Genomic DNA, 16,031 nt, shown 5'->3' with positions numbered 1-16,031 from the left:
CAAGCCTCCAGCAGGACTACAAGAAGCAGATGTTGACGGCGGCTCATGCTCTTGCTGTCGATGCCAAGAACTTGCTGGATGTTATCGACCAATCCCGGCTCAAGATGATGGCCCAGTCCCGCCCACACTAGCCCCATGTAGTCCGAGCTGACCAACAGGAGAGGGTGGCATCATCGTGACTTCTAAAGACTCCTGGGTTCCAGACGTCAGTCCTGATGTGTTGACGGAGGTGGCTGCTTTACAAATCAACGGCGAGAGCAGTGGCTCTGATAATCTGATAATGGTCCGTGATGAATCGTTAGAATTTTTTAATCCCGCTATAGCCGAGGTAATTAGTTCAACTGGGATTAAAATCTCCACCACTGTGACTTTCTGTATACGAGAACAGCGCAGAAACACTTCCTGAATCAGGGACTTGGCAGCTTCGCTCTCTTCAGAGTGGAATACAGTGACGAGAGGAGGAAGAAAAAAATCTACTCGTGATTTTATTTTTTTTTTAAGCTGTAAATCTGGATTTGGGATGAGCCAGATTCTGCAGTTTAGAGTTTTAAGTGGATTCAAAACTTCCGACAGAAATGCTATCATGAAAGCTGGTGAGATCGGGTGGATTGCAACCCGATCTGCAACATATCTGCATGAAACTTCACTGTGGGATCTTAGACGTCGGCCGCCCCCGTTTGCTGACGTTCCGATTCCTGAATGGGAGCTCCTTTCTCCAATCAAATATCTCTACATCGCCATACACATCACATGTTTGTTATGTTTTGTTTTTTGGGCTTTTTGGTTTCCTCCATCTCACCGTGTTTTATTTATAGACTCAAATTGCAGAGGAGGAGACAGAGGCAGGAATGTAAAAAAGCAGAATAGGCCTTGAGGACAGTCTAGTACCACTCTACTGCCTGAGGAAAGAAAACACTCTCCTCCCCTCTTCTCTCTATTTCACTCCCTTTTCCTTTCTTTCACCCTTACTGCTCCCCTACTCCCACAGTCTTCCTCAGCTCCTCTCTGAGCCACTTTTAAAGACTCCAAATGTGAAGAGTCCAGCTCTGTGCGGGTAATCACCGCAGACAGAAACCTCCCCTACTCGCACTCAGTTCAGTCTACTCTTTTTATCGATCAGCTCCATGTTTTTTGAGTTGTTTTGAGGAATCTTCGTCCTCTATACTGAAAAATGTTGAACTTTCAACCCCAGCAATTGACTGCTGTGTAAAAAAAAAAAAAAAAAAATTGGAAAAAATGTGTTCAGCGTGAGTGGCAGGATGCTTCCGATTGGTTCACGAGGAAGAAGACAGTGACACATCTCATTAATTTTGTGAGGTTCGTGTCTCCTTTTCCTTTTTTTGTCTCCTCACATATAGTCCCAATATGAATCGTATGTTCACAATATAAGATTACATTAACTGTCCGATCACCCACTAGTGACACTTAAAGTATATTTCCCGGGGACATGAACAAACCTCATATCACATTTATGACTCCAACTCTCTTGTCAGGTGTAACACTTTAAAGATTCCCCCCCTCCCTGACTTAATAATAGTCCCCATGGAACCAAACACATGAAATGTGGAGCCACATGACTGGAACTTGTTTCTCAGACACAAAACACTGAACTGAAAATCACATTCGTCTTTGTTAATACTGACCCCATGTGGAGTGTCACATACTGCTATATGAAATATACTGGTGACTGTACTGGTATAGCATGATATACTGGTATAAAGAAGAGCATATTTGCACAGCACCAAAATAACACATCCTAAGTTGTTTCCTTTTTTGTTTCTTGTTTGTTTGTTTTTTATTATTATTATTATTGTTGTTATTTTTTAAACCCGTTTTATCCTGATGTGATTTCCATGTTTAGCCAGCAACGCAACTATCAGATCGATCAATCTGGGTGTTTTAGGGATAAAATAAATGTAAAACAGAGGAGAAAAACCCCCCAAACGAAACAATCTATTTTATTTCCTTGTTGTTGCGTAAATCTGCTCATGTTGGTATATTGTAAGCTATACTGGTGTGTATCACTGGTGAATTGTACAGAACTCGTACTAGTAAACACTGGTATTTATTTTGTCTTCTGGGCTAATTAAGCCATCTTGTCAAATAGGAGGAAACAAAAAAACAATGGAATAAAAATAATTATGAAATGAAATAAGTCTGTCCACTTTGTAGTTGATTGGGATTTATTTAAAGTGCCTTTTAGGATTAATATTTATAATTTCAAGTTAATGTTGGCGTAGATGTTTTTAAAGAGCATTCAGAAAATCATAAAGAGAATTAGACTTTCTTACAATAAGAAAGGACACATTGCACTGTACATAACAATAATAGCCTGTTGGACAACAATGCTGTTGCTTACACAAGCATGGATTTTAGTGTTAAGGATGGGCTGCTGAGGTTTCAGTGGAGATATGATGGTGGAAATGGCTGAAATCTTACAGCACCTGAAAGATCCCTGCTCAGGAAGGTGCATGTGAACATCTACATGATTCAGAGAAGCCCTGGGAGAAAAAGCTTTGGTCAGATGAAACCAAAATGAGCTCTCAGGCATCTGCCTGACCAAAATCCCTCCTGAGATGTCTCCAAACCTGGTGACCAGCTACAAGAAACATCTTACCACTGTGCAGCCAACATGGGTTTCTCCATCAAGTACTAAGTCATGTTTTAGGATCAAATACTTTCACTCACTGACATGCAAATCAATATATTTATTTTCTTGCTCTGTCTCTCTCTCAATTAAAATGAAACTACGGTAAACTAAGGAAAATCATAAGCATTTTAAGCAACTAATGTCTATATTCATTCATTTTTGTAACTGGGCCGTTATTTCTTGAGCATAATAGACATTTGTGACGATCAGATATCCTGGAATACCAGATAAATCCACAGATTTCTGTCAGATAAGCTAATATAAGCTTACTGCCTTTACCTTTTGTGGAATTAAAAGCTAAAGTCAATTTCTGAACCCTTTAACGTGTAACAACTAGCTCTGTCTGTCAGTATTATAAATATTACTAATATCTAATTGTGCATGTGAAGTACACAGTGATATTTTAAAAGCTTTTTGTTAAACAGCCTCGAATATAAACAGTATTTACAAGACGCATAAGATTCCAGGTAGTGTGGAGACGGCAGCGGTGTAGTTTGTACGGTTTGTGCGTCCCACTGAGCTCAGCGTGACAGCAGAAATGCCACACCGACAGTCAGGAGCAGCAGTTTGTTTCTGTTGATGGAGTCGGCTTTGCTGAAGTTACAGAAGTCATAGCTGCCGCAGCAGCTGACGGCGTTCCCGTTTCCGTTGGAGTCGAGTGAGGCGGTGGAGGCAGCTCCTCCGCACGTGGCCTGGCTGGCACACTGCTTTGTTATGGCTGTCGCTGTATCTGAGCCGCACACAGACAAACAGTAGGGATTATAGTTTCTACACCGAGACTGACCAAGAGCTGAGTTTAATGAGTAAGTGCCCTTCATAAAAATCCTACTGCACAAAGGAACTTTAGAAGAATGTTTAGATTCATTTATACGTGCTACTAAACCTCTGTCAGGTTTCTTGATTGCACATTGATGTTGTGAGATAAATTACCGAAAATGTCGACGACAGTCATGCATGTGTTGAGAGGTGCTTTACACTCCTGGGTACTCTGGTTGCATTCTTCATTGGTTGCCGATGAGCTGCACACGTAGCACTTCAGTGGCAGCGCTGCAGATGTGAGGAACAACAAAAACTGAAACTTGATTGAAAGGCAGATTTCTTTTTCTACTGGTTTGAGGACTAGTAATGTTTCCGTCAATCAGGCGTTACTGTGAAGGGCAGTTGAGTACAGTTCTGGTGTTAATCCATAAACCTGCTGTGGGAATTAAATGGTGAAGGGCATTAGAGTTAAACGTCTGAAACTAGTGAATTATTAATCAAGGTAAATCAGCAGAGACTAACACTGATATTTACCGCATGTCCTTCAGCAACACAGCCGGCCAACCTGATTACAAACTTCTCTTATTTCTGGGTAAAGGTGACATTGTTGACGGAGAAAAAACAGACGTCTGGAAACAACAGCGTGAGATACTTGTTTTTCATAAGGAGAAGGCTTGAAACTCATCGCTGCACGCTCGTAAGTTATTCGTCATTCTGGCAATTTCAGTATATATATGTATATGTATTTTTCAGATTTACTGAACTGTCACCCTGTCTTTAAAAAAAAAAATCCCCATGACCTTTGACCTACAGTTCGAGCAGTCAGATGTTTATTACGTACCTGGAGAAAAGAGCAGGAAGAAGATCCCAAGCACAAGCAGCATCTTCCTAACTGGTGTTGAACTGTTCCCGACTGGAATGTCTGCAGTTAAAGCTGTCGTGCCAAAAAGTGTGTGTGTGTGGTGAAACTGTTCCACCCACATTAACACCATCATTACAAACAGGAAGCATTTAATAAAAGTTACTGTTTGTTGCTATGTGGGTTAGGGTTGTTGTTTTTGCTGGTTTCACAGATACTTGCTCTGTTTATCTTCTTTCTCTTTCTCTTGTTAATCACAGACACCAACTTAACATCAGGCAGTGAAACTTTGTCTCTGCTGGCTGAGGCAAAGTTTAAGTACAATCTGAGGATTTGTTGGCTTTTTTTCCTTCACCAGAGGAAACTCCCATTTCTCTCGAACAATCACCTCTATCAAACTATGGAAAAGGAGAAACGGTTGAAACAACCTAATGTAAATATAAGCTCCTAATAAGTTAATGAGTGAAGGTGTGGTTACATTGAAACCACAATTTCAGAAATAGCGCATCGTTCAGAATACATTACCCACAATTGTTTGGCTTTCTTCTAAGTCCTGCAAACTCTTTCAAAGTTTAATCTATAAACATATCAGTTCTTACCACTAAGGAAAAACAGTACACTAGTATTCCTGTGGATTTTTTTAATAAAACTAAAAATGGCAATATAGGTATAATGATGAAACATAATATAGGACCTACAGAGCTCTTCTTTGGCTGTTGGCTGCCTTTTGTTCTATTCTCTGTCAAAATGATTCCACGCTGCTTCAATGATGTTGCAGTTCGGGTGTTTCACTGTGGGTTTTTCTATCAGGTGTGTTTTTACTGCATTAACAGTGTGTTTGGAATCATCATCATGACGAACAATGAAGGTGTTGCCAATCAGATGGTTTCCAGATGGTATTACATAGCGGATCAAAATCTGATGGTACCTTTCTGTGTTCATAATCGTGTGTTGAGTGGCTTGAAAATGGTCAGGAACAAGAACTGGACTGAAGGTGAGTAAAAAAGCAATGAGGAGCTTCAGAAGGGCTGGAGAACTATAGTTTAAGACAAGAAGAAATCAATAGACCTGGAGACCAGTGATAGACATTAGATCAGCTGACTTGGAACGCAGTTTTTTTCCCGCCCTAAACCAAACCCAAACCTATCTTCACGTGGCCTCCCCTCACCAGCTGGGAGCTCCAGGGCCAAAGATGGAACAACAAATTCTCGGAGATTACAAGACTGTGTATGACTCGCTGCTCTATCCTCCTACTTCCTCAAGGTCACCTGTGTCGGCTTGGGGATTGTTAACCTTTGCTTAAAACTAGGTTAAAGGGCACTCTCTCTTGAGTTGGATACAGGATACACACACGCACACTTACACATGTACTCAGACACAGATATACAGTCCCATGTTTTGTTTTTTATAATGTAAGGTGTGAAGATTCATGTGGTTCATTGTGCTGAGTGGGTTTTTTTCCTGTTCTCAAACTGCTCTCCCATTAGGAGCTCAGTGTGGGTGGAGTTCTTTTTCCCCTCCTCTTCCCTCATATATTGTGTATTTCATTGTTTTTCTTACCATCCTACCTCACTCTGACCTGTCTTACCAACGTCATGTTTGTGCAATGTAAGTACGGTCGGAAGGGGTCCTAGTTTACTGCATGTATGTGTAACATTGATAGTGGCGATTAAAGGGCTTAATCAGTCAATTTACATTTACAATTCCAGTTTATTTGAAACAAAACAAAACAATGAACAGGCAGAGTGCATTACTAAAACATAAAAAACAGCAATTTTGAAGTAAATGTTTGAGTTCGAGCGGTTCAGTCAGAAATCAGCACTGAGTTTAATGCAGCGGGCCTGCGAGCACAGTAAAAAGCTTCAGATGGACTGACAGTGCCGTGTGAAAAGTAATAGACGTCTTTTAATGAAGCAGATGTGCTGTATGCTTTTATATTTCTTTATGTGCTAATTTGACAAAGATCGTCTTTTTCAAATCGGTTTGCAGTAAACTGACAGGAAAACTAACTCGGCATGTACAACATGATAGTGAATAGGAAGACTTTATCTCATGCCATTTAAGATGAACAAAAGAAGCATCACTGGAGGTGATAGAGTGCCCTATGATGCGTTGGACTTGACCTCTAACACAGACCAATCAGCATCCAGGGAGTGGCTAAAACACAGCATCATGCTTCAAATAAAAAAAAGCCAAACATTGCAGATCGATTCTTCTCATTGTTGTTTTAAAGATAGATTGTGTGTTGATAAGGAAAATAATGTTTACAGTTTGTGGGAAAATGTGCAAAAAGAAGTCCACATCTCACCGTGTAGCAGTTTAAATGATCCAGTTCTCTGTATTTTACCCCATTGTTTCCATATTGCGGTTGAAGCTGCATTATGTAGTCTGATTAATATGTTTCCAGAATTGGTGCCTCCTAGCGGCCGAGCTGGCAGGGACTTTCTCCGATGGCATATGAGGCGAGGTTAACAGGCACTGCATTCTGCAGAAAGTTGGCTTTTAATGAGGAGAGATAAAAGGCTAAAATAACCTGTTTGAGAATAAAATTGAGCTGATTTGGGACAATGTGTCCCTACAAGATACATAAAGATTCTTCTGAACTGTGAATCATGTGAAGCTCAGTGACAGAAAGACTAATTGTTGAATCACAGAGTTGAAGGATTAATCCTTCGCAGCGTACCCAAACACTCCAGCTCCCTCGTGTTTGTATAAAGAGAAGGATCCGGCAAATAAATCCACGTTACAAGCGCTGATGTGATGCTGCAGAAATTATTTGTGAAAGGTCACCCAGCATAAAATGTACAGCGGAGATGTTGATAGATGAAGGAGCCGAGTCAAAGCAGCAGTCAAGGGGAAGCTTCATCAATGCCAAGCAAAAAGCAGCAGCAGCGCCGCGAATATGCAGCAGTGCAGAGTCTGAATCGGTCAGGAGCTGCTGTGGCACACATGTGGGCATGTGTCCTGCCTGTGTCTCTGTTTTACATCCCCAAGGCTCATTAGTTCACTTCTGGTTGTTTTTTTTTTTAAGCTGATCTTTCGAGTTCTGAAAAGATGAGCTTGTCCTCTCCTCACTGAGTCTTCACTTTCTTGGTGTGAGGGACGGGCTCTCGTTTTCTGGGTTTGGAGGCGAAACGGCTGTTGCAGACATGAGTGAGACAAAAGCAAGAGAGTACTGCTGTTATGTTGGAAATACAAATTGATTATTGAGTATAGATGTACACAAACAGAAAAGAAGAAAGGCTCAAGAGTGTCTAAAATGTCAGAATATGGCTTGTACTTGAAAATAATACGACTTAAAGTCACTGGGATTATCTTGAATATGAGTATTCGTATTGTTGTAGTATTTGAATGTCGTGTTGATTATCTGTATTTGTGACGTACAATCAGCAAAGCAGCTGTACTGGAGTATCTACAATATACTCAACCGGACTCTAGGCAAATCTAGGAACAAGGCCTTGATGAATCATCTAACAAGGAGGCGGGGCATGACAGAAGTTGCTCACTTAATCTGTCTCTATCATCATCGCATCTCTGTTACTATACCAACCATAAAGTCATTGGACCAAACAGGAAGCACTCTGTTTCACACTGGAACAGGTTTGTTTAGGCTGCGTACTACCTGAGTGCAAGGAATCCTTTTCTGGTCACTCAGTAAGGGCATGAAAACTATCGACACCGCCGAAATCAAAACACAGCTGGGTGTCCTCTTAGTGGTAAAAGGAATAGCACTATGAAAACTAAATGAAACCAGAATACTTACAGGGTGCTTCATAAATAAAGATAAAACGTTCTAAAACTTGTTTTTTAAAAAGTACTTTGATATACTCTCACCAGCCAGTTTGTTAGGTACGCCTGTTCAACTGCCTGTTAATACAAATATCTAATCAGCCATCACATGGCAGTAACTCAATGCAATTTAAGCACTTCCAGGTCCAGATGACCTGCTGAAGTTCAAACACGGCATGAGAATGGGGAAGAAAGATGATTTGACTTTGAACGTGACGGGGTTGTTGGTCTGAGTATTTCAGGAACTGTTGATCATCTTAGACAAACTTCTCTAAAGAGAAATATCCAGTGAGCAGCAGTTCTCTGGGACAAAGTGTCTTGTTGAGGTCAGAGGACAGTGGGGAACAGTCAGACTGCTTTGAGCTGACAGAAAAGCAAAAGTAACTCAAATAATCACTCATTACAACCAAGGTATGCAGAAGAGCATCTCTGCACACATGGCATGTTGAACCTTGAAGGAGATGGGCTACGGCAGCAGAAGATCACATTAGGTGCAACTAATGACAGCTAAGAACAGGAAACTGAGGTTAGAGTCTGCCTGGGTTCATCGAAACACTGCGGCCTACCTGAGTACTGTGGCTGACAACATTCACTTCACTTCAGTTTTCTTTATTCAGCACCACATCACAACAACAGTTGCCTCAAGGTGCTTTATTTTTTAAGGTAAAGACCGTACAACAATGCAAAGAAAACAGAGAAAACCCCAACTATCATATGACCTCCTAAATCCCTCTATGACCACACTGTACCATGCACCATGTCACAAAAATCCAATCTTGTCTAACTCAGTTCCCTGTACTCAAATGAGCTCCACAATTACCAGATCTTAATCCAGTAGATCACCTTTGGGTTGTGGTTTAATGAGAGATTCACATCAAGGATGTGCAGCCGACATATCTGCAGCAAATCTGTGGTGCTATCATATCAATATTGACCGAAATATCACATTAATGTTCCCAGCAGTTCCCAGAATTTAGACAGTTCTGAAGGAAAAAGAGGGTAAAACAACTTAATAGCAAAGTGTAACTAATAAAGAGGCCAGTGAGTGTTTTTGCTCCATGTGTGTTTGGGATTGTGGTATTGTTTTGGGGTCATCGTACCTTCGCTGGTAGAGATAGAGAAAGAAGAGAAGCTCATCTCTGAAGCAGGAAAGTTGATGCGAGGAAGAGAAGGATCCAGAGGAGGAAAAAAAGGAGGCACAGGAGCACAGATCTGAAATCAGCGTGTTGACTCCCTGTTGGAGACGAGAGAGGATAGCTGACCGAACTGAATCGCTTTAACACCAAACGCAGCACAAAGGAAACCTGCTGATGCTGCTTGTGAATGAGCTCAAGAAATACTCACCCTGTACATCAACACTGTCCCCTGCAGGTGACTCACAGACTTCAGCTGTCCCACAGTAGAAAGTGAACAAACAAGGGAGGGGGGAGGAGGTGTGGTTTGTTTTAATTTTTAACGTACAAATTTTAGCCAAAGAAAATATTTCTGAAGTGTTGCTGTTTAGCTGCCACACAAACCTTGTGGTTAATGTAGAGCTGAGGGGCCATAGACAGGAAGCCAAAAGCGTACACTCCTGAGACGAAGAGGCAGGTATTATAAATACAAAAGTAAATAATAGTAAAACTTAAGTCAAATGAATCTATATAGAACATTTAAAACAACAGCTCTTGACCAAGGTTCTGTAAATGTAAGATAATCAAAAGAGATAAAAACATAGGAAGAGATGATAAAATTTGAGACAAATAAAAGTGGTGCAAACTCATCTGATTTAAAGTCAAGGAATAAAAGTGGGTTTTCAGATGGGTTTTGAAAGTGTCTAATGTTGGGGAGGTCCTGATGTGAAGCGGCAGTTTGTTCCGCAGTTTAGGAGCAGTCACAGGAAAGGCCCGGTCTCCTCTGTGCTTTAATCGGGACCTCGGGACAGCTAGGATCATTTGATCAGCAGACCTCAGTGATCTTGCAGGAGTGTGCCAATTCAAAAGATGAGAAAGGTATGAGGGTGCTAACCGCCTTAAAAACAAATAATAAAATAAATTCAAAAACTAACTGGCAGCCAGTGTAAGGATGCTAGTATGAGAGATATGTAGTCCTGCAACTGCAGGTCTTAATGCTCAATTCCAATTTTTTTGATCAAATCCAATTTTTTTTATCTGCTCGTTCACACTACAAATAAAATGCGACAGCAAACGCGCTCTAGTGTGAACGCTCAAAGCGGCCCGCATGCGCAAAAGAAGATGTCACACACAACGCGCTCTGTTTAGACCCAGACCAAACAGTATTGTTTGACTGATGGCCCTTAATATAAAGACTTTGGACTTTACGTTTCCCAATTTTGCTTTAAGTTATAAAGTTATTTTGTTATGTACATATGGCCTAATAATGATCCTTATTGCTATTTTAGAGGAGCGGTGCTTCAAAGGATAGTTGCAGATTTCTGTCAGAGTCTGCAGATTATACAGTACAAATAAAATGTTCATGTTTCTCCAACTTTGTCTTCCCAACAGTTTCACTAACATCTACACTGGAAGGCCAGGAAGCGTTCGCGATGTCTTATCGGGCGCTTCTCCGGCGCTGATAATTGGCGTCTGTCTTGTGTCAGTGATGTAAAAGATGGATTTAATGCGACATGACCATTCAAACAGCAGTCGCTTTCTAAAACATCAGATATGTATTGGAATCAGTACCACATACGAAAGTGACCAAGTTTGGATTTGAAAATATCGGATTTGTGCCGTTCACACTGTCATAGCATGATCGGATATGGGTCGCATAGGGTCAAAAAAGTCAGATTTGATGCGCTTTCGCCTGCAGTGTGAACGTAGCCTTAGTGACTGTGCTGCAGTGATTTGGACCAGCTGCAGTCGGTTAACTGATGACAGACTGACACCTGAATAAAGACATGGATAGCTCTCTCAAAGTCTCTAAAACAGAGGAATGGCTTCACTTTTGCAAGTAGCCGGAGATGAAAGAAACTGGTCCTGATTACAGCATTGATCTGTTTACCAAACGTTAGATTGCGTTCCTCGCAAAGGTTTTGTTTTTAATAAACTTCTAAAGGGCCCAAGTCGTAGTGGTCACAGGGACCAAACACAATGACCTCTGTTTTCTGTTCATTTAAGTTAAGAAAGTTTAAAGCCACCCATGCCTTAACATCCTCCAAACAATCTAGTAAACCCTTCAGAGGACTCACAGATTTACTTTTCAGTGGTGGGCAAATCTGTGAGTCGTCAGCATAACAATGAAATAAGATGTCATGTTTTTTTTTTGTTTTTTTTTTAATTGAGCCTATAGGGAGTAGTAAGGTTAGTTTTAAAGAAAGATTATTAAGAATTAAGTACTGTACTTATTATAGATAATCTTTGGGGATGGATGCAAGAAAACTCACCAGTCACCAGAGTGCTGATCAGCCAGGAATAGTAACTGTCAATGAAATAATCAAAGGCTTTTCATTGTATACATAATAACCAATCCATACAAACTTTATTCATTAAGCTCTTTTTTAAAAAGCTACATCAGACACAAAGTCCTATACACAAAAATAGATAAATACACTCTAAACTATGAAAGGTAAAAACAGCTATAACACAATAAAAATGAACAAGATCAATGTTTAATGTTGGGTCAAAGGCCAAAGAGAAAGAATGTGTTTTAAGATGAGTTTTAAAAATAGACAACGTAGATGTCAGGCAGCTATGGATAAGACCTAAAATGTAAGAAACATTCAGATCTGACGAGAATCTTTAAAAAGTGACTTTTTAAAGGAGGTTGGCACAAATGTGAAGTCTGGCAGCTCTTTAATAATGACAAATTAAGTAGCGAAGAGATGAATTTGATGATTGGCTCACCTCTTTTGGCGTAAGTAGGCCAGAGAGAAAACAGCTCCACTGATGCACAGGGGATACACCAAGTAGGACAAGTATCTGGACGCCTCGAGGGAAAAGCCAAAGATGAAAATGTAAAAATGAAAGAAAGCCCGAGGGAGAATATTAAAGGAGCCATAAAACAAACAGACTGATACCTGTGTGTCGTACTCCACTGTCTTTCTCTCCTCTTCATCCAGTTTATTAACCTAAAGAGTAAGACAGACTTAGAGATCACAACTTGTATGATGCATTCTTCCACACTGCTGTGAACACAGATGTGCAAGTGCTCCATACTCACATGAAGCTTGTTGCCTTTACACTGTATCTGGATCTTAAATACTGTAAACACCTTCCACACCTGGTGGGATAAGCGATCACTGGTTTATAACTCTCTGTTTTGATCTTTATTTGACTCTAATTTGTCTGAGCAACACCAGATATACTAATACCTACCTCCACACACGCTCCCAGGCCTACAGGAAGGAGCACCAGCAGGCTGGTCTCCTCCAGAAGATAGAGGAAAATCAGCAAAGTACCGAGACTACGCCACAGGACTGAAAACGAGGAAGGAATTTAACATTTTCTGAGCTGATCGTTGCCACGCATCATTTTTTTTTTCCTAACATGATTATGGTCACCTGTCTTCCTCGATATCCCCGCCATGCTCTTCTTTTTCCTCCATGAGCTGATGTCATTTTTAAGAGCCAGAAACTCACAGATCAGCTGTTGAAAGAAAGGAAATAAAGCATTTAGAAAAGAAATTACATTTATTTCCACAAAGTCCGTGTTAATATGCTCTCTTACTTGCAAAGCTGTGATGAAAGCAGTCAGCACTAACAGGTAGAGGTTGGATCCCACCAGAGTTTCTTTAATTTCATCGATGTTTTCGTCCGTGAAGCCTGGAGACGCAAAGAAGCAACGGATGAGCTCATTTTGATGAGCTGAGGTATTATTTGGGTTGTATTTGAGTACAAATAAAAGGTACCACATATAATTAAATGATATAATTAAGATTAATGAATCATTATAATGCCTTAAATCATATGTCTGTTATATAAATAGTTCACCGAATTGCTGCAGGGAATAAACCATGTCCTGTAGGTGGACCCAAAACCTGAATCCTCTCAGAGAGATTCCCTCATAGGACACAGTGAGAGGGAGCTGAACGGTGCCGCTGCTGATCTCCTGTCGGTGAATGGATAAACGGATATGTGCTCATTTTAAATCAGCCAAAATAATAAAAAAAATAAAAATAAGCAAGTGTCTGTTAGTTTACTAGAAAAAGCTGCCTATACCATGAGGTCTCTGACTCTGAAGTCGAGCTCATTAACCATCAGCAGAGGGAGGTACATCATCTGTCTGCCTTCCTGAGAGCTGCAGAGAAAAGCAGGAAGGTTCTTTCATTTAAAGTGATCCTTATTTTCACCCTGGGAAATTTGCAGGAAATTTGTGAACACGTTTACGCATCCATGCACTTAAACAACTTACCCCGAGGCACCTTAATGGTAGCAACTGAGAGGTCTAACAGGTTTACTTTGCCTTTAAATTCCAGCCTACTGAGAGATTACAGAGTCTACCAGTGGCTGTTTGTAACTTGTGATCCAGATCTAGAGGATCATCTTTTACAGATAAGAGAACTTTTTTCCCATTTTCATTATTTTTCTTTAATTAATATAAATTAATATCTACTAAAGACTAAAGAATTGTTTGGCTAGCGAGCAGTGACAAAGGGCTATTTATATATGTACCCTTGTGATGATACTTTTACTGCACCAGACACTGTTTCTAAAGCGGACTTTCTTCTAGATGTTTTTCAATATATATTGCGCCCTTTGAATAATAATAATACAGCACCTGCAACAAAACACCAGAGTGTGTTTGATTTTCTGTCAGAAGTATCTGTTCCTCTCAGCCTTTCGGTGCCACTGCAGCAGCAAAACAGCAGAAGTCAGCAGCACGCTGACAGCTCACCTGGCTTTGACCTCCAAAGCTTCATCTGACTTACACTCTCATGTAGCGGCGCACGTCACTGGGAAGCCCAGCCTTTGTGAAGGTGAAGTCCTCTGACATGACAGTGAGTGACAGGTGGGGTCTCCAGTGGGATACAGGGTTCTCAGATCTCGGCTTCTGGGTGGAACCAAAAAAATAAATAAATAATGCACTGTGCAAGGCAGCTGGGCCCCATAAAAAGGCCACATTATATAGAATGTGTGTAAAGGCAACATGCTGGGTGAAATATGAAGCAGTCCTGAGTGATGATGTACCTTCTCCTTGTCTTTCTGGACGTCGGTGCGTGCGGGGGTGATGTAGGTGGTGAGTTGGACTGCATAGTGGACCTCTCTGCTGTCCTCCAAAGGTGAAACGCCAGCCTTGTGCACATAAACAACTGCAAAGAGGGTGCCATTAGCCCGAGTCTCTCCTGGCAGAGAGACATGCACCTTTCTGTGGAGAGAGAAATAGGCATAAAAATAGAAACTGCGTGTTTTAGGCCTTCATAAACAATCAAATATGCTAATCATTACTGAGTACTTGCAGCATACTGTGACTGTCACTATGATCAGTGGTTGGTAAAGTCTTTTGATGACTATATATTTATATGACTAAAGATTTATGTTGCAATAACTGCGATGCTGCTACCATTATGTTAAAAAATAAACAAATAAATTTTCAGATTGTTGGTCTGCTCCTGTGCAGTTCACAACATGTCAAACCCACCTCTCAAATCTCGAGTGAGGGTCGAACGGGTCTATTTTTACAGCGAGCTCGAGGGGGCTGTTGTCTGGCACGAGACAGGTAAAAACACTCATCTGAATAAAGGAGAAGACGAGATGTTAAAAACAAGGTTTCCATCTTAGTTTGAGATTCCTTTCAAAATGAAAGGGATGCTGCTGCAGAAATCTAAGCTGGAGCGACGAGATAATCCTGACTGTGCTTCAAATGTGTGTCTGTTTTACAGATTTCACAAAGTAAACACCTGCAAACAAAACGATTTATCAATATTTTCATGAAGAGAATTCATGAAAATCCCATAGTTTTAAAGTAGATGTGCACAAAAACGACACAAACCTAAATGGCAAATGAAAATTTATCATATTTTTCCTCTAACTACCATGTAGACAGTACACTTTAGCAATAAGGGCTTCTTGCTGAGCAGCACATGGACAGATTTTTCTTACTGTTACTCTCGTGTAAATGATCAAACCTTTGGATCTGGATCTCAGAGATTTGCCATCAGGAATAAGACAAGCTCTAACCTGTAGTCTGGGTCTGGCTGCCAGATAGGAGGTGATGCAGTGCTCTTCTCTGCCTCCATCGCAGGATTTGGTGTTTAGGAAACCGTACAAAAGCCAGGCGGTGTGGAGCATGTAAACCACAAACACCCCGAGCAGCAGCTTAGCGATGGAGCTCCTCTTACTGCCGCTGTCCGCAGGTTTGGAGTAACAAGACGGGAACATGGCAGCCAAGCTACTCAGAGTTTCACCCGCAAAATGCTGAACATTTAAAGAAATTATTTTTTAAAAAATGGACGCGGTCTGGTTCGGGATTGTAACTGTAACAATACAATCCCCACGCTTCCTCTCTGATTCACCATCTTCCGGTTATCCGCATCCAGCAGAAGATGCTGATGCTGACAAAAACCTCCGCGGCTGCGCCCACACCGCTTTTACCACTGAGCCCACAAGGAGAAAAATAATTAATTAAAACGTTATTATAGACATGCACGAAAAGCAGAATCACTGCAGAGCGAGAAAATATGTTTTCTTCTGCTTTTACAGTCAGAGTTTTATTCACTGCATTAGAGGGCCGAGGCGCCATTTATGCCGGGAGATTACATGGAAACAATTTCTCCAAAGGACACAGAAATAATAATATTAGGGTGGAAATACGAAAGCTCATTTTCACCTAGCTATTTAACATGTTAGTGGTAAGATCACTTTAAATGAAAACAGAGAAGTCCACAGTTAGGAAACAATTAAATGTATAGCTAAGTTCATGAAATCCTTTGTTACAGCTGGCAATACATGAAACAGAAGTATTAATGTGATACTTCAAATAAGACAACGGTCAAATAAAAAAAACAACAACAAATAAACTTTAAATCGTTCTGTGG

At 40.8% G+C, this 16,031-nt stretch overlaps 3 protein-coding genes across 10 annotated transcripts in view; 1 reads left to right on the top strand and 2 right to left on the bottom strand.

Annotated features, from left to right (window-relative positions):
* LOC146507783 (focal adhesion kinase 1-like) overlaps positions 1-2,957 on the top strand; it is a 64,416-nt gene extending 61,459 nt beyond the window's left edge. For all 7 annotated transcript variants that reach the window (XM_085176451.1, XM_085176446.1, XM_085176447.1 and 4 more), the window contains one exon: positions 5-2,957. In XM_085176451.1, the coding sequence (XP_085032577.1) occupies positions 5-131 (127 nt within the window). In that variant the 3' untranslated portion in view covers positions 132-2,957. The remainder of the gene's footprint in view (positions 1-4) is intronic.
* On the bottom strand, positions 484-4,927 carry LOC146507782 (uncharacterized). The gene is made up of 3 exons (XM_085176468.1): positions 4,251-4,927; positions 3,581-3,697; positions 484-3,380 (listed from the first exon to the last, which is right to left on the bottom strand). The coding sequence occupies exons 1-3, from the start codon at positions 4,402-4,404 to the stop codon at positions 3,172-3,174; spliced, it is 480 nt and encodes a 159-aa protein (XP_085032594.1). The 5' UTR covers positions 4,405-4,927; the 3' UTR covers positions 484-3,171.
* A 1,282-nt stretch (positions 4,928-6,209) lies between these two features.
* On the bottom strand, positions 6,210-15,703 carry LOC146507781 (lipid scramblase CLPTM1L-like). Of its 2 annotated transcripts, none has more exons than XM_085176454.1 (17): positions 15,175-15,703; positions 14,636-14,727; positions 14,185-14,362; positions 13,926-14,044; positions 13,216-13,294; positions 12,988-13,105; positions 12,725-12,819; positions 12,559-12,643; positions 12,374-12,474; positions 12,219-12,278; positions 12,076-12,126; positions 11,903-11,985; positions 11,443-11,477; positions 9,575-9,630; positions 9,402-9,446; positions 9,158-9,291; positions 6,210-7,406 (listed from the first exon to the last, which is right to left on the bottom strand). In XM_085176454.1, exons 1-17 carry the CDS (start codon positions 15,373-15,375, stop codon positions 7,340-7,342), a joined length of 1,599 nt encoding a protein of 532 aa, XP_085032580.1. In that variant the 5' UTR covers positions 15,376-15,703; the 3' UTR covers positions 6,210-7,339. The 2 variants fall into 2 exon arrangements, with proteins under 2 accessions (XP_085032580.1, XP_085032579.1); XM_085176453.1 differs by having other exon boundaries at positions 13,926-14,047; positions 15,175-15,692.
* Between the last annotated feature and the right edge of the window lie 328 nt (positions 15,704-16,031).

The sequence above is a fragment of the Neolamprologus multifasciatus genome, chromosome 11 (genome assembly GCF_963576455.1).
Source record: "Neolamprologus multifasciatus chromosome 11, fNeoMul1.2, whole genome shotgun sequence".
NCBI classification, from domain to species: domain Eukaryota; kingdom Metazoa; phylum Chordata; class Actinopteri; order Cichliformes; family Cichlidae; genus Neolamprologus; species Neolamprologus multifasciatus.
The sequence above is the reverse complement of the archived record's forward strand: the minus strand, read 5'-3'. Positions and strand labels throughout refer to the sequence as shown.

Bases quoted from the DNA above. Each gene is read 5' to 3' on its own strand.
- LOC146507782 (XM_085176468.1), bottom strand. From the start codon at position 4,404: ATGATGGTGTTAATGTGGGTGGAACAGTTTCACCACACACACACACTT. The intron at 3,698-4,250 runs GTACGTAATAAA...TCACATCTGCAG, and splicing joins CTTCCTGCTCTTTTCTCCAG to CGCTGCCACTGAAGTGCTAC. The intron at 3,381-3,580 runs GTAATTTATCTC...TGTGCGGCTCAG, and splicing joins GACTGTCGTCGACATTTTCG to ATACAGCGACAGCCATAACA.
- LOC146507781 (XM_085176453.1), bottom strand. From the start codon at position 15,375: ATGTTCCCGTCTTGTTACTCCAAACCTGCGGACAGCGGCAGTAAGAGG. The intron at 12,475-12,558 runs GTGACCATAATC...CCTCGTTTTCAG, and splicing joins GGGGATATCGAGGAAGACAG to TCCTGTGGCGTAGTCTCGGT. The intron at 9,447-9,574 runs GTTTGTGTGGCA...ACTGTGGGACAG, and splicing joins AGCTCTACATTAACCACAAG to CTGAAGTCTGTGAGTCACCT.